This window comes from Numenius arquata, chromosome 4, assembly GCF_964106895.1.
Source record: "Numenius arquata chromosome 4, bNumArq3.hap1.1, whole genome shotgun sequence".
Taxonomy (NCBI): Eukaryota; Metazoa; Chordata; class Aves; order Charadriiformes; family Scolopacidae; genus Numenius; species Numenius arquata.
The window spans coordinates 56173405-56200398 of record NC_133579.1 but is presented as its reverse complement, the minus strand read 5'-3'; the positions used below and the strand labels follow the sequence as shown (position 1 = coordinate 56200398).

Genomic DNA, 26994 nt, shown 5'->3' with positions numbered 1-26994 from the left:
AAATGAAGTGTCATTTTAAATGGTAATTTAAATTCTAATTGTAAGAGAAACCCCACAACATTCTCAAACTTGCACTTCACTGTAATACGCTGCTGCTGTTCCAGGCTAATTAATCCAAGTAAGTTATCTAATTACAATAAATAAAGAATACCATTGAGTGTTCAAAAGATCATGTATAACTGGTATGAAAGTCTCAGAGCAAATACTAGGTCTAAGATTAATGTTTCCAGGGAAGCAACCATCTTGACGTACAGCCATCTGGAGAACTACTTAATATAAAAACTTTATGGATGTTTTCAGTTCTGCTCTTATAGTCATCCTGGCAATGTCTCGATTAAGGCCAAGTAAGCGCAAAAGAGTAGTGGTAAAATTTCAAAAAGCAAAAGCAGATGAAGATGAAGAAATTTATTTTTGCAGTGATAACCAAGTTGGGGGTGGGCTACTCCATTCAGTTGGCAAAGACCCTCCACAAAACACAGCAAAGCAAAGGTCAAATTAAAAATCTCATTACTCAAGCTGCAGAGGAGCGTTTCCTCTCCTTTACTCCCCTTTTAGAAGAGTTTCTGACAGTGAGCACAATTTGGAGTCCCTACATCGTTAGTCTTTGTCCCTCCATTGGAGGTGTAGACCACGAAGGAGTTAATCTTGACTTTTTTGCTTCTGAAGCTGGAAATCTGCCTTGACAGAAAGGTAAATTTCCCTGGCGAGATCCAAATGTTGACATCTCTAGAATTCAGTGTAGCTGATGTTTCCAGGGTCCTGAGGGGTAGCTGAGGCAGGGAGGACCTGAGCACATGGTGGTTTGTATCAGCGAGGATGAGGGATTGCCAGGTGTCCCCCTGCCCTGGCATAAGCGCAGGGTTGTTTTGCTTTCCCCCCTGTGACTCTGAATGTGCTGAGGCACCAAGGGGGCCCAGCATATCTCCCAGGTCATTTCAAGAGAGTTGTCCGTTGGTGACTGTGGTAGAGTGGCCAGTCATTGCCCTGTTATCCTAAGCCTCAGTTAAGGGGATTTACACAGAGCAGAGAATGGTAAATTTTATCAATAATTGAATTATTGCTGCTGCTTCTGCAGTAAAGGCTGGAGATTTCTGGAGTTGCTCCGCGTGCTGCCCAGGGTTTGCACAGGCTTTCAAACTTCAGAGGCTGATGGCGAATACCTATAATGGTCACTCTGCTGTTAGAGGTGCTGTCTAAAATCAAATCCACTCTGCTCTTAAAATTGGCAGCTGCTCCATTCCTTGCCAAAAAATGTTACTGTATTCTTTATTTAAACTGAGTTAATTATAATCCTGGTGCCTTCGTGGTGATGTTTAAAAGCATTATTCTGATCAAAATTCTTTAGTAGCATATCCGTACAAAACAGTACATGGCTTAAGCTTGTTTCTAATAGTGTTCCTTTTCCAAACACAAGGATATAACATGCTTTAACTGTATTACTTAAGTGTATTACTTAAGTAACTAATGCATACTTCCAGTTCATTTAATTACAACCTTCTCCTTTATCCTGAGGAAGTTCTCTACTATGTACCTTATTTTTTTCTTTTCTTTTCTGGATGAAATAAGTGAAATGTTAAATGCAAAAGTGTCCATTGGTATTGGGATAAGTAAAAACTTATATTGCACTGATGTCTTCTTAACAGAAACAGAAAACACCACAGCTGGATCTAGGTCACTGAAAACATTCCCCATAAAGAAAACTGTTACTTTGAGTACTCATTGCATTTGTTCAGACAAAGGTCCTGACAGACTGGTGAAGTGTTTGCATTAATACGTTCACAGCAAAGTGGGTCAGAGGAATTTCTCACCTATATGTGTTCTTCAAGTGTCAACCTGTGACAAAACAAGCTACAGGAGTTAGGCAAAAAATTAATTGTTGGAGGGACTTGGCCGGGAAATGTGGAGTGGGAATTTAAAAATTTAATATATTCTGAAGTGCAGGTAATGACCTTCTACAAATAGCCAGTAAGTGAAAGCAAGATGAAAATGTTGCATTGTGCCAGGCAAAAAAACCCAAAGAAGACAGAGTTCCTGATAGAATAAAGTTTGGATAGGAGTGCTTTTTTTTTTTTTTTGTAAAAAGCTTACTTTTGAGAAGTAAATTATATGGTGTAAAACCCATTTGCTATGTAGTTGTCAGAAATCTCATGACAAGCAAATTGAGCCAGGCTCAGCAAAGGTTCTTTACAAGTCACTAACACATTATAATAAAAATTAAGCCCTCAGACTTCAGTTTTACCCACCCCAGCCTGAATTCAATAGGTGATGAACCAGGCACTTTTTTCATCAATGCTATGGTCAGGCAGGTTCTTGGGAAGGCTTTTGTTTGCTTTCCAATCTTTCCTCCAAAGCCCTGCTGGTTATTGCATAAAAATATCAGCAAAAATCAACCCCACCTGAAGGTGGCTGGTTGCAGTCCACATAAAGGACAAATAGCCGCATAGGAAGTGAAGGAAGCATTAAATTATATTTGTGGGAAACTGTGGTATAAACAGACCCACTAACACAGGCAACTATGAACCTGAACTGGAGCTTCATCTAGACTTTAATTTTGGGATAGAGCATCTGTTGGAGGAGCGTGTGCTGGTTAATAAGTTCAGCCCATTCCAGATGAATCACAGTAAGTCTTTTCAGCCAGAAGCACAGGCAGGAAGGTGCTCAGCAGCACCTGCTTCTCACCGGTTCTGTCCTCTTTCTGGGTGATTGCCTTCCTGGATGCCTGCTTCCAGCCTGGACATGAGCTCTAAGTTCCCCTTCCCTCTCTCCTCTTTGGGAAAAAATGAAGAGCGAATCCTTTCTCTGCAGGTCAGCAGCCTGCCTATTCATTTACCACAGCATCTCCAAAATGAGTTTGTTTGTACACCATTTTCTAATATGAATTTCAGGGTGCTCGGAGACCTTGCACTCATACTTTATTAGAGAAAAGTAATTTTCATGGGTATAAGAATTATCTTGTCCTACTGACAGGTGCTTCTGAGAGTGGAAATTAGTGCAGTGCTGATTGCAGAGAGAAATGAATATACACCATTCAAGCAGGAAGCTGTTTCCCCAGCAAGGAAAATATTTGATCTCTGAAAAGGCAAGTCTAGCTGTAAATTTTTTTATAACATGTCAGTGGTGAACTTCCATCTTCCTAGTGGTTGTGTAGGAGGAAAAACATAAACGGCAGAAATTTCAAGTACAGGTTTTTGGTACAGCCAAATTCATTTACCATCCAATCTCAGCCAAGAAAGGCGAGTACAAACACTGTTAATTTTGTCTTCTTGGGCTTCCTTCATGCTTCTGACCTGCAGACAGCAGATCGAAGGTTACAAACTGCACAATATGCTTTGAAATGCCCTAGAAGTGTACTTTGGTGCTCTGCCTGGACTCTAATACCATCACTGGAGGTACCAGCTGTTGAAGAACCCTTCTTGTCCTCACAGGTTCCTCCTGTCAGATCTCTGAGGAGGGCCAGCCTGGTCCAGTGCCCCTCATTAGACTAGGATCACCTAAAGGCCCTTCTTTCTGATAACTTTATGACAGGATTGAAATTAAAGGTCTTTTGCCATTAGGAAGTAATTTTAATATCTAATAGCTTCATTTTGAAAGCTTTTTTAACTCTCAGGGGGCTATTAAGAATGTCTCAAGTTTTTATGTTATGTTAAAATTCTACAACGGAGTAATTCAAAGACACTTGCTTTGCCCTTTCTTGATCTCCTTCCAGACCTTAACTATAGATTTCTTCTCCTTTTAAGTGTTTTTAGTAATGTGTATGCCTTTAGGCTATGAAAGAAAAGCAAGCTGTGAACTGAGGAGATGACATTACAATCTGTAGTCCTGAAGTAAAACTGGACTAGCTGATGTTAGTGTGCAACACAAGCGTGTAAGGGAAAACGTGCAACATTAGTATAATCTTTTCCTTTATTTCCTAATAAGGCATTTAAAACTAGCTTTTTTCTTGTAAAGGTGCCATTGATGAAGGTGACTTCTGCCAAAATCACAAGTATGCTGGTGGCAGTAAGAGGCAGGTTTGTGAATTTTGTTAGCCTTTCTGAACATATATGATTGAATTTGGATCTCTAACACCACTTCAAGGGCACTTTTTTCCCCACACTCCTTCCCGTTGCACTAAAGTGCCAGTAGTTGGTAAAAATTGCTTTGAAGAGGGAAACGTTCTTGACACTCAACTTGCTATTATGCAGTGATTTATTCCTGACTCCCAAATGGTTCATCTTTCTATATAGAGAATAGGAACCACCTTCAGAGACTAAACTGATCTCTCTCTCTCTACCCAGCAGGTGAGGACACATCATGGGGAGATGGGTGCCACAGATACCTCATCCTGGTCTTGCTACTTGTCCTGTGGTGGGGTTAGAAACTGGGGAAACTTTAGGAAAGAAGGTTTTGCATGCTTCACAGACAGAGAGTCATAGAGCCATGCTCTAGTGCCCGAGATTGTTGGTTTGTGTCTGTTTGTGGTTGTGTGTGGTGTGTGGTTGTGTGTGTTTGTTTTGTGTAGGGTTTTTTTTTGTTTTTGTCTTGGTTTTGGTGTTTGTGGTGTGGTGGTTTTTTTTTGTTTGTTTGTTTGGTTTTTTTTTTGTGGTTGGACTCGATGATCTCAAAGAAGATTCTGTGATTCTGTGATATCTCAAGTTGGAAGGGACCCATAAGAATCATTGAGTCCTACTCCCTGCTCCTCACAGGACTACCTAAAGCTAAACAATTTGACTAAGAGCATCGTCCAAATGCTCCTTGAACTCTGACAGAATTGGTGCCATGACCACTTCCATGGGGGGCCTGTTCCAGTGACCGACCACCCTGTCAGTGAAGAACCTTCTCCTAATGTCCAGTCTGAACTTCCCCTGACATTTCCTTGTGTCCTATCTCTGGTCACCAGGGAGAGGAGATCAGCATCTCCCCCTCTGATGAAGTTGCAGACTGCAATGAGGTCACCCTTCAGCCTTCTCCAGCCTGAACAACCCGTGACCTCAGCTGGTCTTTGTAAGTCTTGTTCTTGAGGCCTTTCACCATGTTGGTTGTCCTCCTCTGGCCATGCTCCCATAGTCTGATGTCCTTCTTATATTGAGACGCCCAAAACTGCGCACAGTGCTCAAGATAGGGCTGCATTAGTGCAGTGTAGAGTGGAACAGTCACCTCCCTTGACCAACTAGATAGGCTGTGCTTGATGCACCCCAGGACATGGTTGGCCTGTTTGGCTGCCAGGGCACACTGTTGACTCTTTCAACTTGCCATCAACCCAACCCCCCAGATCTCTTTCTACAGGGCTGCTCTTCAGCCTCTCATCCCCCAATTTGTACATGTAACCAGGACTACCCTGTCCCAGGTGGAGAATCCTGTACTTGCTCTTGTTAGATTTCATACGGTTGGTGATTTCCCAGCTCTCTAGTCTATCCAGATCTCTCTGTAAGGTCTCTCTACCCTTGAGGGAGTCCACAGCTCCTCCTAATTTAGTATCATCAGCAGTCTTACTCATTTACTGATCTTACTCGTACATTTGATTCCTGTGCCCAGATCATTTATAAAAACATTAAAGAGCACTGAGCCCCGTGGAACCCCACTGGTGACTGGCCCCCAGCCTGACGTAACCCCATTTACTATAACTCTTTGAGATTGACCCATCAGCCAATTGATCATTTGGGAATGAAACTGAAATGGGAAAGAGAAAAATACCACCTAGAATAATGTCTTTTATTATGAATAAATTTTGCTTGTAATTTCTTCTGAAATAGTTAAGTTCATTTGTTAACATTCGTATTTGCTCTACAGAGACTTTGTGCACTTTTACAGTTTTTCACGACTTCTGCTGTTGATATAAATGACTATATTATAGATTGCAATTATGTAATTATTTTAAAATATTTCTTCTAGTAGAATAAATGCCATGACCATGGACCCATTTTCTTTTTGCTTTTGTCTTCTGTCACAAAGACATGATGAGCCTTGCATCCAAGTTCCTTAATACTTCATAAATTATAAACAGCCATATATCGCATACAGAAACAAACTGGAGTCAGATCACGTACTGGTTGTGTAAAGATTTTTTTGGATTTTTTTTAAAGTAAGAGATGCTCTTTGCTGGGCTTTGAATAAGGTTGTAGGGAATAAAAAAAGCCCATTGGGTCAAAGGTGCCAGGGGTACTCCTGTGCTGTGGAGAATTATGTTAGCCCCAGAGAGAGAAGTGCTCTGGATGTAACAGCACAGTTCTGCCTGGCCAACTGAGGCTCTCACTAAGCCACCTGTGAATAGAGGGACTGCCCTAAGCCCCAGCGGGCCCTAAGGGCTCACTCTTCCCACTCAGGTCATGCAGCCAATTTAATGAACTGACACTGTGCAGCCTGATGGCCAGGTCCCACGGCACCCAGGTTGGAGAGCAGGGCCGAATGGTGACAGCAGCAGGTCCCATCAGCAGCCCAGCGATCACTGGGCAAACACATGGAAAGAAGCCAGGTCAGCAAGGGCTGTCATTACCCTAGGGCCCTGACACTGGGTGAAGGAGGGGACGTGTTATAGACTAATGAAAACAGCCTGGGTTTGGTTTTTTTTTCCTCTGGAAGAAGTGGTTTTCTCTAGAACCAAATTGCTTTCTAAATTAAATGGTTCTAAACCTGTTATTTTCCAAATAGCAATATTGAAACGAGCAAAAACCTGGTACAGAAGGTTTTGATGCTGACTTCAGTGAAGTTAAATCTTTCTTTCTGAAGAAAACATCAATTCAACTCCTTACAGGATTCAACAGATAAAAGCATGCACATGCAAGCATACTTTTTATCCTCAAAAATAGGTAAAAATGAAAGTATCAAGCCAGTGTCTGTACATTAGAGGTATTATCTGAGTCACCAATGAAATACTCTAAGGCAAAATAAGACCATATTAATGCAATAGATTATAAATATAAATGATATTCTGTGGATGGGGCAGAAGCCATAAACTGCTCTAGAGAAATGATAGAGGGATACCTGGTCATCTGAGCACAGCAGTTAAGAAAGATCACTATGCATACCTAATGTCTTAATGGCATTATTGGGATAATTTTTTAAAAGGTACAATGCAACTCAGGAACATGTCTGTTACTCACCAAACTCCATCAAAAAAAGTTTAATTACATAAAAGAAATCCATTTATTTTAAGAAGTTACATATATAATAATTTTTTTTTTACAGACACTTAAAAGATGTCAGGTGAAAAAATAATTTTATGGACAAAAAATAGTTTCTCTTGCACCATTTTAAGAAGCAAGAGAGTAAAAATAATAATCACAGAACTAATATGAACAAAACCAAAGGTTCAGATACAAATAGTTCAAACAGTTCAGATGCAGCAGACTTGGAGAAAGCAATGCAACTCCAAAACAGCTCTCGGTCAGCTTGAGTTCTAGTGCCACCTGCTGAAATAACAGTATTTTTCCCCTTGCAAGCATAGCCAATACGCAATTTAAATTAATCCACTGCATTAGAGGGCAATACATGAAGAAAGGTCACAAAGAAGATGCGGTGCTTGAATAATCTAAGTGCACATCCAGAGTGCCATACACCGAACCGAGTAAATTGAGAACCTTTTCTTGAATGATGTCAACCTGCTCTGAAGGGCAATAATCATCCAAACTTGATCTGTAATAAGGAATTGAAAAAAGCATAAGAGAGTACAAATATCGCCACCATCACCACATTTTGTATTCTTGTAATGCTCTGTGTCTAGGCTGAAGCTACTTTCAAACTGTGATGAGTTCTGCCTCCCAGTATCCCTTCAAAGCGTAGCACTGGGCTTCTCCTCGCTACTTTCAACGGTAGCAGTTGGCCTGAGGTTGAATAAAAAGTCTGAAGCAGATTAGGAATGTGATCTATTCATCCTTCCAATTCTACTCTCCTCCTGACTCCGACACAAAACACGTTGGCAGTCAAAGTTCAAGGAAAAGGACTGGTAGAAAGTTAAGATTGAAAAATTCAAATGCTACTGCTAAAATAGGTAGGAAAACTTGAAAAAGAAATCTTCACAACAATGTAACATTATTTACAGTATCTATTAATGAACTGCAAACAGATACTAGTAAAAAAGCAGAGCTGATACTTCTTGGATTTTACATCTGTCAAGATCTACAAAAATGATTCTGTATTTTCCCTGCAACAGTGGATAATAACTCTGCAGCTGGCACAGGAAATACAGCTTTTATTGTATGTATTAGCCATGCTCTTTCTTTTTGATAAAAACAATTTCATGTCAGCTTCTGCTGTTATTGCCTGCCCTTTCAGGGCACACTTAGTACTGCTGAAGTGATTAAATTACAACAATTTGTCAACAGATACACTGTGGTCTTCAAATAAAGTTTTCCCAGGACAGATTCCTGGTTCTCCCAGGTCCCTGGCCTCAAACTCCATCCTGTTCTCCCAGATAACACCCTTGCAGTCCTGGAAGCATAACTTTTACCCCATACAAAGATTTACTAGAGCTTTCTAGAATATAAATCCCTTTCAGCCTATTAGATGAAAACCACTTCCATCAGAAGTTCCACTGAAAACAGAAATCCTATCTGTGGTAAAATGAACCCTGGAACAAGAAAGTAAGGCAGGTTTTTCCAAGCTAGCTTTGCTGTAACCAGCACAAGTAATAAAAGTAGTGGAGGTGTATGAAACCCAGTGACAGCTATCAATCTCACACAAAGAAGGCCTCATCACAGGCTTTATATAGCCTGTGCTGAAGCTCATTAAGTCATCATGTTTGCACTGCTTTGGAAATCTGTGCTAGCTACTCTAACGCCCAGTAAAACCGGCCATCAGCACAAAACCTTCCCTTAGCTGTGCAGACACTGTCACTGCCTTACGAGCAACATTTTCAAATGTCAATTTTCACTATGCTGTACGGCTTCCACTTTACCACAGAACCTAAGATATTACAACCAGTGCTATATTGATAGAATCATTTAGCTTTGTCAGCACAGTCTTACCGAGCAACTGTCACAAGTGTGGGCTTCGGCATATCTTTTAGTAGAACTTTAATGGATTGTATGAGGCCTTCAATCTCCTCTTCAGTGCTAACATGGTGGGGAAGCTCCATATAATCACAGGTCAGACCAGCCTGATGGACCTACATGTAAATTAAACAGAGATTTAAGTTCTGATTATGAATTATTGATATAGCTTGTCTGTATGAAAAGTCTCTAAGATACTATCTCCAAGGTAAGTTACACCTCTTTAGGCAGTAAGAATTGCTTTTCCCCAACTTGTTCTTTAAGCAAAAGGAGGTTGTATTGATTGTTTCATTATCTCCAGTACACTGTACCTCTCCTACAAATTCAGAGTTTGCTACAGCCCTTGAAGATGATAGGTCTGATATTTTACAAATAGGTACCTTAAGTTAAGTTCTATAAAGTATATCAACAGACCCTGGTGAAATGAAACCTTCCTTCACAGGAAGCAGCCTGAGATGTCACAATCCTGAAAGACCACATTAATGTTGCCTAAGTACAGATGAGTAGAATTTTAGAAGCTTTAAAACGAAAAGCTGGCCTAAGCAATGACACACACAAAAAAAGGGAAAATTACCAAAATCTCACAAAGTCCTGAATCAAGAAGCAAGTCTGAAATAAAGCATGATCTCTTCCCTCCCTGTTGAAGCTATGCTTTTGAAATCTATATACTTTCTGCTCTTTTACCTAGTCACCTACCATTTCATAGTCTGGGTTTTCCATCCTGGTTTTCAAACTGTGAACTAGTTGAACAAGTGGCTTCATTCTGGAGTTAAAACAAACCCAAAACTTGTTACATAAACAGATAGAAACATATATTCACCTTAAGTGGTAAAAAACCAACCAACCAACCGAACCAAAAACAAAAAAAAAAAAAAAGAAAAAACAGGCAAGAGAGAAAGACAAAAGAAGAAAGTAGAAGTTATCATGGACTAAGATCTGAAAATGAAATTTGCCCCCCAAAACCACAGCACGCCTGTGTGTCATCTTGCACCTCAGAAAAATGGAAATTATCAGTACTATTGTACTCTTTCACCAGGTCTTTCTTAGGAAGCCCCTATACTTATACCTTCCTCTAACAAGACCACTTCACACTTCTTTTAGGTCACACCTGGAGAGGAGCTGTTGTAGCTCAAAGTTGTATGAACTTGATAAGAAATGCTTGTGATCACTGTTACAGAGGTCTGGCAGTAACAGCTGCATCTGATGGGGAAAATGAGTGCTTTTCCTATCAAGGGAAAGCTGAGACTTTTGCTGTTTCTTTTCAGCTAAAAAGTTTAGTTTAAAAGCACAGCAGATGCTGCTGAGATGTTTTGTGGACACTGTTGCTCAGATACAGCCTTTCATTCACTTCCATTTTTCCCACAGAAAGCAGAGCCTTTGGGACCACCACAGAAGTCCTTCTCCATATCCTCCATACTTTGTTGCTCTTTTGAGAGCTCTGCTTCACAAAGATCACTAAATTTTTAGTTATCAAATCTGCCTCCCTCCACAGCTAACACAATTTGCATGAAGCTGTACAAGGCTGATCTTGGGAGGCTTATCATGGCACTGAAGACAGCAGACTGCCTTTTGTTTTGTCTGACTCCTCCTCCTCTAGAACTAAAGGAAAAATGGTAACCTTGCATAGATCCTGTCCAGCTTCTCTCCTTTTCTGTTAGCAAATAGGGATTCTGTTAGGGATAATCAGTTCCCAAACGACTGTTTGCATTTTAAACCATTTAGAAATCTCCTACCCAGGATACGAAGCCCACTTCTGCAGGGTCTCTTCATCATCATTGTCACACAAATCTGCAAATGCTGCTTCCAGATCTTCTAGCTGATGAACACGTTTTTCAACACAATCTAGCAAGCCTTCCTTTAAATAAACAGATGCAAAAATATGTTAGGAAAAAAAAGAGGTAAGAATGTCATGGTTTACCCTACAGTTTAAATTCTGAAATGACTGATCTACTGGAATTTGGGGAATCAGAAACAGCTCATTCATTAGTACAGAACATCTTTTCAAGAGGATCAGAATAGATGCCTGCAGAAGCTGTTATACTTTCAGATAAATCACCTCTCTTTACTCTGTCTTTCCTAAAACAAATAAAAAAAGCCACATCCACATGCTGGTAAAATCCATCTGTGACAGCAAAGAAACTGTGTATGACTAATTGTTGGATTTTTTTTTATAGCAGTGAAACACTCAGACGAGTACAAGCTTTACATTTTTATAATGTAAAAACAAAACAAAATGTGTTGTTTGATGCTTTGAGACTTTCAACTCTGTGTGTCAGAAAAAACATGGAATTAATTTAAAATATCAGTTATCGCTCTGATCCTGTAAAGTTTTATGCCCTTTCTTAAAAAGTTCAGAACACCTAAAGAGGCAATCCTCTTGGAATGACGCTACATACATGAATACAGTTGTGCATGCACACACAGTCAGATCCTATATAACATATGAAATGAAAAGCAATGCTTGGCATATTTGGTATTGGAAATAGTCAGTGTAGTGGCGCGTGAAGGAAAATTATGAAAAGGCACATTGGAATAGATGGATAACAATTAAAAACATAATTCCCTTGGGATTCTGCTGGCTGTATCATATACTGAACTGATGCTGCTTCTTTTGGCCAATGATGTCAGCTTTGGGCTAATTTTTAAGTGGAGCTGAGGGTATCAACGACTCATAGAGTACAACTTTATGATCCTGAGGTACAAATAAGATATTTTTCCAAGCAGCACCAGTAACTAACCTTAAAGACATGTCTGATCCCGCTCTATATTACTTCAAAAACAAAACCAACAAAAAAAACCCTGAAGAACACTATTATCTTGTAGTATGATAGCAAGGTGCATCAAATGTACTCTGGAACTAGGAAAACAGATTTTAAAAGACTAGACACCTAGGATATTTTCCGAAACTTTGAAAAACACAAGGTTTACTAGTTTACTACCTTCAAATCCTTTAAATTGACCATCTCACTATAAACCCATCCATGAATCCGATCTTGCCTTGCTCAGTTCTATACTTATCCATTACTCACTAACCATTTCAGTTACCTCCTATAAACTTGTTGGCATTTGTAAATAACATGCTCTGAAATTACATTGGGAACTTACATCAGAAATGTTTACCCGTTTCACATTTAGGTACCTTTTAAATAGGTAACTGTTTTTATGGCTGATTGACTACGAAACATGAAAATCAATTTGACAATCTTCCACATATCTCCATTTCTGTATACACACATTAATTAGGATTCATTAATGTGTGATAATTGTATGTGTTGAATCTCTCTGTACTAGTGTTCAGATGAGATTACAAAAGCAAAGATAAGATCTTGTTTAGAAATTACTTGGTACAATGACCATTAACATGGGTGTCTCCATGGTTTGGGCTCAGGGCTGAATGACTATTTTGGCACCTTACACTTCCATAACTCAGAAGCACACAATGCACATAACAAGAAGTAGATTACAGTTGTATAATACCAGCCTTTCCACATCTAAATAAATAGGTGAAATATCAGTTAGGCATTGAGCTACAGCAAAGAAGGGGAGAGCCTGGAGGGAATAAAAAAAACCAAACCAACCCCCCCAAAAAAGCCCAAGCAAAAAAAAAACCCAAACCAAAGCCCTCTTGAGTCATAAAAAGAACAAGATTACAGATTACTTACTATGTTTTAATTTTTTCCTTGTCAATTACCACTTGTTTACAGAAATTAATTTTCACACTCATGCTAAATACTTATGCAGTTCACACGTTTAACCAAAACATTTAATAGGAAAGAACTCCTAAGATGCTGCTGATTAGCATTCGGCATGCTGCATAGCTTAATTGGAGATCACTTCATTAAGCACCTTTCATAGGTTCCTTTCTTGTCGTAACTCATTTTTGTTGTGTAAATCAAAAGATTCATTCCCTCATGCATCCCACAAGGAAGTACCATACCTCTGTTGCATTTCTATGGGGCTTCTTGAAATTGTACAACTCTTGCAAAAGCTCATACTCTGTCTTTGAAAAAGAAAAAGAGAGGCAAAAAATTAGGCTCTTCAAATGAGAAACAAAATCCTCAAAGCCCTCCTTCAAAAAGAGAATCTGATCACTCAGATCACTCCTCTACTCTAGTACTGCAGACAGCTTTCTATAAATGCAGGCAAGGAGGAGACAGTGAGGCTTGAGGAACTAATACTTCACTGCCTCAGCCAAACATTTTGCAATTGCTTAACTTTAAACCTGACTTCAAAAACACAGCTTTAAAAGCTAAATATTTACCATCTGTTAGTTAAAAGAGTCTCTGAAATTAAATATACATTTTGCTGAACTACGGTCCCAATGAGATGCTGAGAAAAACTGAGTTAGCAGATTTAGGCAGACAACACCAACAGGAAAGTATTATTGTAAATGAAAATCAGACAGGTAAAGGCTTCAGGCTGGTTGGCCAAATTCACAAGTAAACTGTTACAGGGGGCTTGTCAGCCCTACTCCTTGATAATATTCATATTTGCGTTTCAGCTTTTCCTTGTATTGTTACTTTTGAAGTGTTAAATTGTGAAAATTTTTGGATGGCATTATCTTAATTTACAATAGAGGGAACCCAGTTAAGAAATATTAACTGCAAATGAAACCATTATATCAAAAAAAATACACTGGATGCTCTGTATAAGCCTACTTCCGAAAGCTGTGCCTAGAACTGAGGACCTACCATAGCACAAAGCAAAAAAAAAAAAAGCACAAAAAAGCAAAACAAGAAAACCCCTACCACCAACGCCCAGAAAAAACAACCAAACAGAAAAACCTCCCGAAGTCCTCCATTATTTTATTCAGGATGTATTTTACCTAAGAGAGGTATTGAATTTTATTCTGATATGGCAAGACCTCCATGGTGCTTTCTCTTTGTTGTACGCTTCTCTGTGATTCAGAACGACTGACATTGCACACTGTCCTAAGATACTGTGATCCTAAATGCTGAACATCAGGAGCTAACAGAGGTCAGGGACACTATATTCACTTCTTTGCGGTGAACAGGGAAGCAGTAGTCTAGCTGAAACTCAAAGATGTCAGATGTTCTCCAGCATAAGCTGAACTTAAAACAATGTTAAAGAGAGATTTAAATGCTAAAAAGTCAGGATACTGCAGAAGAATTTGAAATCTGTAAATGCCACACCCTATTTTCAGGGCAGATAAGTTAGTTTCCAAAGATCCCCTTTACGCCAAGAAAAGCTGCTAACTGCTTTGCACCTTTGAGGATCTACATATTTACTACTTTACACAGTTGAGCTACCTTTGCTGTGCAAGCAAGTTATAAACGGAATACAAGGCAGAGTCTTAAACTCGGAGCCACATCAGAGACAACAGCTGCTTGCTCACCCTTATACTCAGCAGTCCAGACAAAGGAAGTAAGAGTAACAGCCTATCATCAGGACAAGTTACCACTCTTTGGGGGTAAAAAGATACACGATTTGTCATCCCTCTCTGATGAGTCTTGCTGTGGGTACTTGAAGCATTACCTTTGGAAACCCAAGCACAGCTTTTATGTCCCAAGCAACAAGCAGAAGTGAGCCCTGCACCTTTGAGCTGAAACCAGGACAGAATGGTACAAGGTCACTCCATTGTCATGCTTACCTTTGTGTACATTTCTTTGAACGGATTTTTAACTGAAAAAAAATCTAAGTCGATGTCTAAAACATATGCATCCCCTTTCTGAAGTACTTGGCAGACATCTTTAACAACTTCCCTTATCGGGCATTCCCTGAGAGAGCTTGAAGCTGAGCACTCTGACAATGTTTCTGCCTTGTTCGGAACACTTGCATTTTGTACTTCCTTTTTCTTCAGACTTGGAGTGCTGTGATCAAGGTCACCAGGAGCCACCGATAAAGAGGCAGAAGTGGTGCTTGCTATGTCATCTGTATTTAGTCTCAGTCTCTTCGCAGATGCTACTTCGCCATTTTCTTCCTGGCTGTTTGACGCTTCAGTAGGATTGATGAGAATGACGTGTAAATTTAAGGCCTTCTGGTTTTCTAGCTGATCAGCGGGGACATAAAGACCATCACTTAAAAAGTAATGATCTGTACCTGTAACCCTACAATTGAGAATAAATCACAGTTAATATACATCTGTGCAAAGAACTTAGGAGAAAGCATATACACTTAAGGGATTCTAAGACAAATGATTAGATGATTGATGGGTAACAAAAGCAATAAAACAGTGTACACAAAATTATTTATTTTAATCTGCAGGTTTTAAAGTTGAAGTTTTGTATACTTTTTCTTTGCTGAATCTATATATTAAAAATCACTCTATATTTTTTATAATAGCCCTACAAGGTTTTTAATGGATAAGAAAAAGATTCTACATTATGTGCTACTAAGATTAATTTGTCACTGAATTGCATTCTAAAGACAACACTCAAGAATTTAACAAGATATTGTCAATATTATGGCATATAAAACTGCAAAGCTATGGATATTTTGTCTTGGATTGCCTATTTTTTAAGGAAAAATCTGTCAGCTGTGTTTGAGAACTTCCCCAAAACCCATGGATATTGATTTAGTAAAAGTAAAATATTATGAATTAATTGGGTAGCATTTAACTTTACCACCAATATAGATTCCCTGTTCTAAGTGAGGCAAAGCAGGTAGCTCGAGGATGAATAGCTATGTATCAGCGTAATTCACCTAATTAAAACCAACCAAACAAAAAATAATGCTAAAAACTCTGCTTACAGTGAAAATTTAAAGTATATTATTTTCAGGCCATATTTCAGTACATTAAACCTTAAGCATCATAAATTCAGATTAAAAAAACAAGCTTAAGAAGAAGTGTGAACTTCTGCTTTCTTCTGTTAAGGTCTCATCTGATTACAGGGTATCATCATCAAACAACCACAAAGACAAACAATTTAATGAGCAGCAGAAATTTGAAGCTTAGTTCCCCCATGTCTTTTGGCGAGATTATCCTAAGCCTGCTAAAGTGAGTGCCTGGATCACACCTTCATCTTGTTGATGGGGCATTCACAGGGAATATTCTCAGAAATTTTCCGGGATTCAACATGAGATCATGCTACAGCATTTTCCTTAGTGGGACAGTTACTAAGGTATCTCCTGCCTATCCAGCCACCTGTTGTCAACAAAACTTCTAGGAAGTTCGTATTTCTAAGGAGTCTTTCCCTTTCTTCATTATTTTTGTAAGCGTACAACCTGAAGAAAAGATACATGACCATCTTCAAAAGGCAGCTTGAAATGTTTTTCAATCTAAAGCAACCAAAGGATCTGTTGGAGAGCTATTCCGCCATCATGAAGTATTTCTATATGTTTGCTAGTTCTCACAGTTAACTGTAACTGAAATGACTAGCTTTTATCTTATTATTTTGGTTTACTTTAGGCCTCAGATTCAGAATTGTAAAGTTTCTGTGTTCTTAGGTGGTAAAACAAAGCTCTGCTGTCTTCTGTTATACTTGCTTCAAAGGATTTATTCTGATATGCTGGCAAGAGACATGATTTGTAAATCTCCACTCAAACTGTATAAAATCACAATGCAGTGAATACGGTGTATGCGAAATTGTCATTGACTGCATCCTGCAGAATTATGAGGGGCTGTTACGGGAACTCGAATCACAGAATGATTAAGATTGGAAGGGGCATCTGGAAGTCTCTTGTCAATCATCTGATTGAAGGAGAACTAACTTCAAAGGTAGACAGGGCTGCAGGGGGCCTCGTCCAGTTGAGTTCTGACTTTATCAATTATCAAGGCAAGGGAAGAGATTTCTCCTCTTATTCAGCACCAGTAAGGTCACATTTGACACATTCTGCCCAAGTCTGGGCATCCAGAACAAGAGAGATGACAACAAAGTGAGTAAGGGCCACTAAGGTGCTTAGAGGGCTGGAGCACGTGAAGGGGAGCTGAGGGAACTGGGTTTGTTTTGTCCTGATAAGGGAGGACTGAGGAGGATCACATTGCTGTCCTCCATTACCCAAATCCTCTGTTAAAAATTACTGCTTTCTGAGATTTTGACTTTAATGAAGACAACTTATTTAAAACTTGGATAGCTAAAATGAAATGTGAATAGCTAGAATTACTTATTAAAAAAAGAATTTAAGGCACAATTTTAACTGTACCCACTGACACAGTCACATTAGGTCCTAAGGAACTCACAAATACAAATTAAATTTTCATCTTTATCCAAGAATACAAAAAAAACCCCATGCATGAAAAGTTATAAGGATCGCCTTTATGTTATTAGCATATGACAGCAGACAATTTACCTAATTGTAGTTGTTGATATGTCTTTTCCAATTAAAAAATCGTGTTTTCCTTCAGAGATCTGCTGAGCCCAGGGTGGGTGAAGCCATACTACTTGAGAAATATGGCCAGCATAAACAGCAGGCATAATCCAGTTCTCAATACTTAATTCACTGTAAAAAATGGAGAAAGACTGGAGATAATACTGTTATTTTCCCTGTAAAACGGCCAAGAACACAACAAATACCTCCTACATCTTGAAAACCCCCATGCAAATCATCTGAAATTAGTCCTCTGTGTAAGGTTCACATCATCAAAGAAACAAAAAGAGAGAAAACTTTATTCCTAAACCAGACCAGACTAAAGCTGTCTACATTGGAATTTAAAAAGTTAGGATTATAGAGTGCAGTCAGCTTCACTCTTAGTATGGCACTTTGATTATAAACTTTGTGGATGTGTTGTCTTTTTTCTCTTGATACATCACAGAGAAGTACAAGGAGCATTATCAATACGGTTCTAAATAATTTCAAACGGACCTCAAGGGAGTATTTTACAGTAAACTGCTCTAAGTAGATTTTAAATATAATCTCAGTAATTAAAGTGAGTCAATTAGCACCTACAGAATAGCAACTTTCCTGATTATCAACACCCAATTTTTTCAGGTGTATGACACAGCCCACAAAACTTCTTATTCATCCAACAAAGAAAACAAAATATTGACTGAGTAGCATGATACAATTACTTATATAACAATTACATCATCTTGCCATAGCTGGAAATCGCTGTAACACTGAAGCAATCAGTGAAAAGGGAAAAGAAAGACAATAGCAAAGATCTCTCTGTGGCTTGTTACCTACCTAAGACGTTGGGGGAAAATATTGGTCTTAACAATTTTAGTAGGAAAATCTTGTTCAACTTCACATATTCACCACGTCAACGTAGGAGATGTTATTTCAATCTCAAAGTCAATTTTTTGGTATGAAGAGAGAAAGGCTGTTTTAAAACCACAGCTCTTCAGACATACAGCATCCACTCAGGGTGCCGTCCTGTTACTCAGAGAAACTACTAATTGGCCTAATAACAAAATATACTGTTGAACAACTAAACAAAGTAAATTTGTAAGTCTTAAATGGCTTGATATGCAACTTAAATATTTGCCCACATTCAAAAAACACAAACATAAGGTTTTTTGCGGGAAAAAAAAAAAAGTTTTCAGCAAAAGTGAAAAGACAGAATGTACAACTTGAGGCTGATTTACATCTCTCTTGTTTATATGTCCTACACCATAAATCCATAATCCATAAAACCATAAATATTGACCATAAATCAAAGGCAGCAGAAACTAGACATAAAGTATTCCAATGCAGTACCCAGGACTTACCTAAAAAGAGCTTCTTTGTCAAAAACAGTGTCTGCAGGCATATTCACAGGGATAAGAAGGTCTGGATGGGAATCAAGATGAACAAAGCTGATGTTACTGGCAGGAAGATGCTTTGAACCAATGGCACGATAGATGAAAGGCAGCACCTAAAACAACACGAATAAAAATATTTCCATTGTAACCAGTGATCTGAAAAATGCAATGGCTTTAACAGCAAAAACACTGAAGCTTCCTCACCACAAATGGGTGCCGTGGAGATAAAAACATCTCATTACTTGTGTTTTAGATGTTAACTGATAGAGAGTGAAAACTGACCCCACCATCATTTAAACTGTAGTTGATCTTTTAACCTATTCCCCTTGAAGAAAGGGCTTAATTCCTAATCCCTACATGATTTAGTTGCTGCAATAAAGAGACTACCTTTCTCAACTACCTTATTCCCTGCTGAAGGTCTTCACTCAAAGGTGGAAAAAACAGGAGATGAAGCAACTCATCGATTTATAGTGTATTAAAACCGCTGAAGTGCAATAATGTAGGGTGGTAAAATAAGAAAACTGATGGCTGATTGATGAAACCTCTTACACTGACCTGCAGTACATGGAGTCCCTCCCACAGCTATGGGACAGTAACTGCTTTAGGTGCCAGCAAACCCAGCAAAGACTGAGAATCACAGCCCTATTATAAAGGAAACATGAAGACTGTAAAAGGACAGGGCAACAAAAATTACACATGATCTCCAGATTACAACAGAAACAGATAATTTTTTGGCATAAAGCTGACTAAGATGATGAATCTTGTGTACTGCATGGGCATAACTGTAAAACACGACTGACAGCTGAAATTTGGACTGTATTCCATCAGTCTAGTAATAAATTCCTCAGTTTACCCACTACATATGCAGTTATATGTATACTACTGTAATAGCTGATAAAACAAGGTTAAAACCAACAAGAGTTCCCTGATCCACGACTTTTACTTCTTTGGCAAAAGGAAATAATCTGGCCTACCTAACAACCTACAATCTTTGCAACTAAAATTTCATCTCGGGTACGTGTTACTACAAATTGTGAGAGTAGGAGAGGGTGGAAGAAGACACGAGCGACTACAATCTCTAACTTTGTAAATTCTCCTGCTTTGGAATTAAGAACAAAATTTCCTTTACACTAGCTGTTATTATTAATCAAAGTATGATGCAGCTAGTGACACCTTGCCCTAGAGGAACATCAGCGTCAGCAAAGGACCATATAAGTTTCTCTGAAGTTCTTACACTTTAGGATGGAAGGCCATATATGCTTTATGCAAGACAGACCAACACATATACACACATATAATGAAAACACAGCATATATGTTTAGTATGAATAGACCTTGTTGAGTTAATTGAGAACAGAAGTATAGAGACTGACACAAAGACAAATCATTAACAGTCATTATCTCAGTACTCCTGTCACAGTGATACTCTTAGTCCTTGGTTATCACGGAAAGCCAGCTATCACAGCTTAATATGAGTCTTAGCAAATAACAGTGAGTCTTAGCAAATATGACCCGTTCAGAACATTATTTTCTTTGACAAACTTTACTACACTAAAATTTTGTTTGCAAGACATTGACAGCATTCATATTTTTTCATTTTTCTTTCCACAAGGTCTTCATGCCCCCAGCAATCCTCAATGAAATCAGCGGGCTTTGGCACCACTGGGTGAAGAATTTGCTTACTTCAGACTAAGGCCTCAACTTACGCTACTACAGATAAACCATATGGGAAAACAGAAAAAGCTGTTCAAAAGCAACTCCCTTTTCACCCCCTTGCTTAATCACTTGAATAAAAAAAAGGAAATTTCCAAATGTAACATTTCTCATCAAGTGGCATTCATTCTGCCTGTTAGGATGTGATTATATTTACCAATTTGCTGTCAACACGTCATACACTGTGTAGGGCTGAGTTTCCGTGCACTGCGCTGACGCCTTAGCTAATTTTAAAAGCAGTGTAATGTAGGTGTTATTTCCTTTTAACAATAGCAACTACGACTCAAAGAAGGAAACAAAAAACAGAAGAAAGAAGGAAAGGAAAGGAGGGAGGGAAGGAAGGATGGACGGAGGATGCAATAATTGGTTAAAAAGAGGCCAAAATCTGATCATGGCACTATTTAACTTGAATCACTGAATCTGGGAGGAAAGTCATGTCACCTGAGCACTGAACTTCATTTACGTTTCCTTAGTGAAAGGGCACGCAGGTGTGGGGTTTATGCGTGGCGCTGGGGACAGGGCCCTGCCGGAGCGGGGACACCCCGGCTACAGGGCGGGAAGGCGCATTCTCCCGGGAGGCCGCCGGCGACCGCGCAGCGCATCCACCGGGGACATCCCTTCGCTTCCACCTCCCAGACTCAGCCTCCACACCGCGGAGAGAGAAAGAAATAAACAAACAAGTGAAGCTACTCCGCATGCACGGCTAGGGGGACTCCCCATTCCACCGCACGGCCCGGCCCGGCCCGGCCCAGCCCCGCGCCACCGCCGGGCACTCACGTCCTGGTGGTCCTCCACCACCCACACCGGCAGCGCCGGGTAGGCCCGCAGGCAGCTCCCGCGGGGCCGCCCCCCGCTGCCGGCCACCGGGCCGCTCATACCGCTGAAGCCGGGCAGGGTGAAGCTCGGCCCGGCCGCCTTCCCTCCCTCCCGGCGGGCGGTGCTTCCGCCCGCAGCGCCCTCCCACCACTTTCCTCTTCCGGAGCCGGCGCGCTGCGGGCCGGGGCGCCAGGTGGGCTCAGCGGGCCTGGCTGCGTGCCTTGGGGGTGCTGTGGGGCGGGAGCGGGAGGGTGTGCTTCGCTAGGGTCTCTCCTCTCCTCTCCGCTCCGCTCAGGGTGCCGTGGGTCCCCGCGGGGGGTCTGGGGCCGTGGCGGGGGCAAGTCACCGCGCGGGGGGGGTTCGCGCGGCGGCGCCGGTGCTGGCGGGGGTCGGGGTGGCGGGGTTCAGGCGGCCCCTGCCGGTAGCGCCTTCCGCGGCAGCCGCCGGCCGGCCTGCGGCTGGGGGCGCCGCTCTGTGTGGGGAGCGGCGGGAAGGCGGCGCGGCAGAGCCTGCCCGGGCAGAGCATGCCCGGCCGGGTGTCGGTCTCGTCGCCGGGTTTACCTCCGCCGACCCTGCGGTGGCTGTTGGAGGCCGTTACAGACCGTTGGGAGGCGGTGGTTGGATGTGGCCTGGTCTCGGTGCCCCGTTCCCCTCAGCTGTGTGTCTGCAGCGGGCGAAGAGGGTTTGTTTCGGTGTTTTCTAAAGGAACTGATGTTACTTTTGTCTGTGGTGGCTTTCACCAGCACAGTAAACTTCTGGGTGACAGGAAAGTGAGAGTTTGCCCTTTACAGTATTTTAAATTGTAAATGAAAATTGAATGTGAGCAAAGTTTGCAGCAGAGGGAGCTTTAAAATATTTTGGGTGTTTGAAATCATTTAATGTATTTTTTTTTTTTGGTGAGTTTTTTTTGCAGCTGTGATGCTGGGCATTCTGGAACAGTGGAATTGAGGTGGTAGAACCAGAGCAGTTCTCTGGTGCTGGGGAATAGCTCTATTTTGAGAGAATTGATAAACAAGACCTTTTGTTGAATCGTATGACACGTTAAAAAAAAAAAAAAAAGTGTTTTAAGGCAAGGCACTGTGGTACAGTGGTCTCTGCTTTCATTTGTTTAGGGTAATAAGAGTTTACCTCAGCCTGTTGAAATAAAATGTGTATGTAAATGTCAGCAAAAAGTATAAAACAGTTTGTTGTTACGAGTCTGAACTGTGTAAGGTCATGGCTGGAGAACTGAAGCGAAATCAATTCAGCATCTAATGGATTAGAATTAATAATGACAAAAACTTGTACTATTGCCAGACAAAATAATGGAAGTGGACTTCCCTCCCCCCCCCCCCCCTTGTTTCTTTTTGAGAGTCTTTACAAGGTTGGAGGGCACTGAGCAGGTACAGGCTGACTGGAAGGAACAAGTGGCTTTACCATCATGGCCGCTACCTCCTAGAAATGTGGGAATCTCACTTACTTTGGCCTTTGTCTGGTTTCTCTGGAGGGGGAATGAATGCCACCACTACCAATTCCAGTGGCTTCCACTAAGGCCTGCATGTGTAAGGAGAGACCTAGGGTCCCTTGGTTCTTCTTCCCTGATGTCTGTCCTTTACCTCTTCATTTCTTTTCCTTTTTCCCTCCGGTTCACTAGCAGTTGTCTGCTGTCTCTCAGCAATCTTCATCTTTCGCAGCACTGGCACCAGAATGCAGTTGAAAGCGGTGCTCTGAGCAGTCCAGGTTGGCCTTGTTGTGTGGTAGCAGGTGGAAGAATATTCTGTGCGTGTACTTTAGCATCCGCAAAGCCTCAGTAAAAGGGAGGCTTTGTTTTCTTTATCTGGTGGTCTTTCCAATATGTGTGTCTCTTCTTTCTTTCTCTCCTTCCCCCTTAGAGAAAACAGGATTTGAGTTTTGCAACTGCTTAACTATTTTTTTTCTCTCCCTCCATTCCAGCTAAGACATTGTGAATGATTTTTTAATTTTATTTTGAGGGGTTGTCTTCCCTTTTCTTTTCCAGTTTTTGAAACTTAACATTGTAATTAAAGAAAGAATTTTAACTTTAATGAAGCATAGTGGTTTTCATTGATAAACGTTTATACAATTAATTAAATACACACATAGTTTTGAGCAAGACTTACGGCTACTTGCAGCAGTGTCAATACCTGGAAAGGTAACAAGGCCAAACAGACAGCTGAGGGATTTTTTTTTAAACCATTTATTTCAATGAAATTGAAGTAACAGCACAGTCTACATAGTATTTTTTTTTCCTATAACCTGTAAGATTGTCATTCCAGAAAAGTATGCATACCTAACTTAAAATACTTTGAAATATCTATTGAATTCAATCCTTTTCTAAATCGGAATCTCAATTATGAATGTAAATTGCTACTATCTCATTTAAAATTTATATAATTTGTTAGACCAGGTAACTGGCAATGAGGCGTTAGTAAAGTCATTCTGCCTGAAGTTTAGAATCATGTTCTAGAAAGGGCTCATTGTTATGGGACTTTGGATGACGATTGCAGTTGTTAAATTAGTGGTTTCTTTGGTGTGGGGTATCTGAAGCCTTTTATATCAAAGTCAGTACTAGTACTAGTAGAGGCTCTTGTATCCTTGGCCTCGTTCATTGAAATTAATGTTGCCTGAAGTCAGGGAGTGTGGTCCAGTTTGGGTTCTAGATTAAAGACAGTAGAGTGCTTTCGTGGATTAGAGGCTTAAAGGAATTGAAAGGACATAAATGACCTGTACGAGAGGTCCAAGGAGCACAAAGCTCCATGTGAAAGACAGTGGACATTGTTCACTGCTTCTATTAAAGGAAAATGCAGAAACTGTCATTTCAGCACTTTGAGAGTACTTTCTTCCAATCCATTAAGAACATCCTACAAATATTGTGTGACACTGGACTTTTATTTTCCTCGTTAAAGGTGAGCCATGTCTTTCCATTCCGGGCGAGGATGTCCCCGTGGTCAGGGGGGACCAGGAGCAAGAACTTCAACACAGACCTACCGCCCTCAGAACCTACGGCAGCTTCACCCACAACAGCCCTCCGTACAATACCAGTATGACCAGCAAACTGCCCCTCCAACAACCTATTCAAACCCTCCAACCACTGGTTACATGCCCCCCAGGCCAGACTTTGTACCCTATCCTCCTCCAGTACCGCCTTCCACGCAAAATCCCATCAACCAGTGTCCCATGAGGCCACCATTTCCAAACCACCAGATGAGGCAAAGCTTCCCGGTCCCACCATGCTTCCCTCCTGCTCCTCCGCCCGTGCCAAATCCTAGCAATGCTCCCGTGCCAGGAACTCCTGCTGGGCAAAGCACGTTCCCTTACATGATGCCTCCTCCCACAGTACCGCATCCTCCCCCTCCACCAGTCATACCACAGCAAGTCAGCTACCAGCCTGTGTATTCTGCAGGATACTCACAGCAGTCGTTTCCACCACCTAACTTCAATAGCTATCAGCACAACTCCGGCTCCTTTCAGAGCAGCACTACCAACAGTAGCGGTGGCAGCAGCCATTTTCGGCACACGGGTCAGTATCAAGGGGAGAAGTCGCAAAGTGATCGACGGTCTCCAGAGAGGAGCAAGCACTACGATGAGCACCGACATCGTGAACATGGTCACATCCACGGTGACAGGCATCGGTCCACTAACCATGGGGATCGCCGGGACAGAGGCCGGAGTCCGGATAGGAGGAGGCAGGAGAGCAGTCGGCACCGGACAGATTATGACAGAGGAAGGCTATCACCTCATCACAGAAGTTATGAGCGTAGCAGGTAACATGAGGTATCTTCTGCCTGCTGAGGGAAAGCTGTCATTGTTGTCCCATAGTATTTGTTTGCACCAGTGTTCTTCCCTCACCCTTGTTTTGCCCTCTAGCTTGGAAGATAGTCATTACTTTGGTTTGATGGAAAGAGTTACTGTTTTGACACCTTTCAGGTACACTGCTTCTGACTCACCTTTGCAAGCTTGGCAGATTTGTTGCCCTTGTCCATGGAGATAGGTGGAAGCAAAGAAGCTCTTGTTTGAAACGGAGTGGATTGCTGTGTAGTGCTCTACTCTCATCGGTATTTACCATTTATGCACATGACATGAAAGTAGAGTTGGCACAACTTTATGCAAAGTTGAGTCTTACAAACGGTTAAGTTCCAGCACTTCAAACTTCAAGATTTAGGTACCAGAGTTAGGGTTCCAGGTGTTGCTTGAATTTGGTCTTTCTTTGGGTAAGCCCTGTATTTGTAGAGAACCAGCATTTGGGGGCAGTTTATAGTCTGATAACTGCACATATCTAATCCTGGCAGTGAGGTGTTTTAGTGAAAAACATGTTGCAAGCTGTTCTTCATCCTATGTTGCCCTCATCCTTGTGGTAGACCAGCGCAGACCTGTGCAGGCTTCACAGGACCTCCCAGTGGGTGCTTAGACCTGCCTGTGTGATTCTGTTCAGCAAGCCAGCCTGTGATCTCAAGAGAGGACTAAGGTGAAAACCAGCATACACTGGTTAAAAGAAATAGGCAAGTTGTAGGCTACATTGACATCTTATGATTCAGGTGGATGAACGTGGACTGTTTATTTTGGGATGTATCATGAAGTTTCTGTCCCTCTGCTTCATAGGCGCAAACAGCTTGCAAATTGTGAGCTGACCTGATGCATTTTGCTGCGAAACCATCATCAATGAAATCTTTCAGATGTCTTAGATCTGCACTTTTTCTGGCTCTTTTTGTATCTAATGATCTAGGTCAGAATATTCAAAGAGATACTGAAAAGTTAAGTATCTAAATATTTATCAGGGCACTTGGATCACATGCTCTAATTTTAGAAGCTCTGAGTTTTCTCATATCACACACGAAACATGAATTTATACATAGTGCCTGTGGAGATGAAACCACTTTAATTTAGATATGCAGAGATTTAATTGCAGAACCTTAGACAGCTGTATTCCAAAGAGAACCCACCCAAACCTGACATTCAGTAAGTTTACTTTGATTTCCAAAAGAGAATTTTGCTAAAACTAAATGGAGCGGGTATTAAGGCACTGGCTTTTTCCGTATGGCAAACTTGTGAAATTTTCTGCCTTTTGTTGGTGACTCAAATATTTGCTACATAATTTCACAATTTATTGTTTAGATTTTGAAGTTCAGTTTTAAGTTTTAAAAATACATGTTTTCAGCAGCTTCTTTCTTAAACATTTGTGGAGTACTGCTTGGGGCCAACAGATTCCAGGTCTACTTTACGATGTATCTGCTTGTTTTAATGAGAACTGTTTGGTGGCCTTGGTGTGTTTTTTTGCACAGCATCCATCTCAAGCAAATCAGAATGCATAGAATATGCTCTCTGAAGACTGAAATCCGTGCTTGAACAAGGCACAGGTAGAGAAGGATGAATGGATGTGGGGAAGAACAATACATAATTTATATGCACTTTGTGCTTTGTATATTTGCATTCATTTCATGTTATGCGTATGGAAATATACATATATATGTTGATAAATAAACTTGTCTCATTCTGTTAGCCCACTAAGCCACCTGATGCACATACTCATAGTTATGAGTAACGGCATACTCATTTATTATGAGTTTTGACAGATACCCAAATGATTGTGGACTAACAAGTTGTCAGCTGTTAGTAGAGTATGAAAACTGCCTGTGTGCTTTGCTGCCTCATCTACACAGTAATTTCACAGAAGCATAGAATCATTTAGGTTGGAAAAGACCCTCAAGATCATCGAATCCAACTGTTAACACTGCCAAGTCCACCACTAAACCATGCCCTTAAGTTCCACATCTACATGTCTTTTAAATATCTCCAGGGATGGTGACTCAAACACTTCCCTGGGCAGCCTGTTCTAATGACTGATAACCCTTTGGGTGAAGAAAT

General features: G+C 40.8%; 2 protein-coding genes across 3 annotated transcripts in view; one reads left to right on the top strand and one right to left on the bottom strand.

The window, feature by feature from the left end:
* Positions 1–5671: 5671 nt before the first annotated feature.
* C4H5orf22 (chromosome 4 C5orf22 homolog) lies at positions 5672–21255 on the bottom strand. 2 transcript variants are annotated; one of them, XM_074146627.1, is made up of 10 exons: positions 21097–21255; positions 19163–19249; positions 18575–18720; positions 17217–17366; positions 14578–15034; positions 12904–12966; positions 10700–10821; positions 9663–9729; positions 8943–9082; positions 5680–7611 (listed from the first exon to the last, which is right to left on the bottom strand). In XM_074146627.1, exons 3-10 carry the CDS (start codon positions 18613–18615, stop codon positions 7479–7481), a joined length of 1173 nt encoding a protein of 390 aa, XP_074002728.1. In that variant the 5' UTR covers positions 18616–18720; positions 19163–19249; positions 21097–21255; the 3' UTR covers positions 5680–7478. The 2 variants fall into 2 exon arrangements, with proteins under 2 accessions (XP_074002727.1, XP_074002728.1); XM_074146626.1 differs by lacking the exon at positions 19163–19249 and having other exon boundaries at positions 5672–7611; positions 21097–21249.
* Positions 21256–21292: 37 nt separating this feature from the next.
* The window catches only part of DROSHA (drosha ribonuclease III), a 70855-nt gene continuing 65153 nt past the window's right edge, over positions 21293–26994 (top strand). Inside the window, exons 1-2 of the mRNA XM_074146325.1 lie at positions 21293–21328; positions 24039–24896. Coding sequence (XP_074002426.1) covers positions 24046–24896 — 851 coding nt within the window. The 5' untranslated portion in view covers positions 21293–21328; positions 24039–24045. The remainder of the gene's footprint in view (positions 21329–24038; positions 24897–26994) is intronic.

What these genes read in the sequence shown, in the direction of transcription:
- C4H5orf22 (XM_074146626.1), bottom strand. Translation starts at nt 21,195, where the DNA reads ATGAGCGGCCCGGTGGCCGGCAGCGGGGGGCGGCCCCGCGGGAGCTGC. An exon ending in GACAAAGAAGCTCTTTTTAG is followed by an intron (nt 17,367 to 18,574) that starts GTAAGTCCTGGG and finishes CATTTTTTACAG; the next exon opens with TGAATTAAGTATTGAGAACT. An exon ending in AAAACCCAGACTATGAAATG is followed by an intron (nt 9,083 to 9,662) that starts GTAGGTGACTAG and finishes ATTTACATGTAG; the next exon opens with GTCCATCAGGCTGGTCTGAC.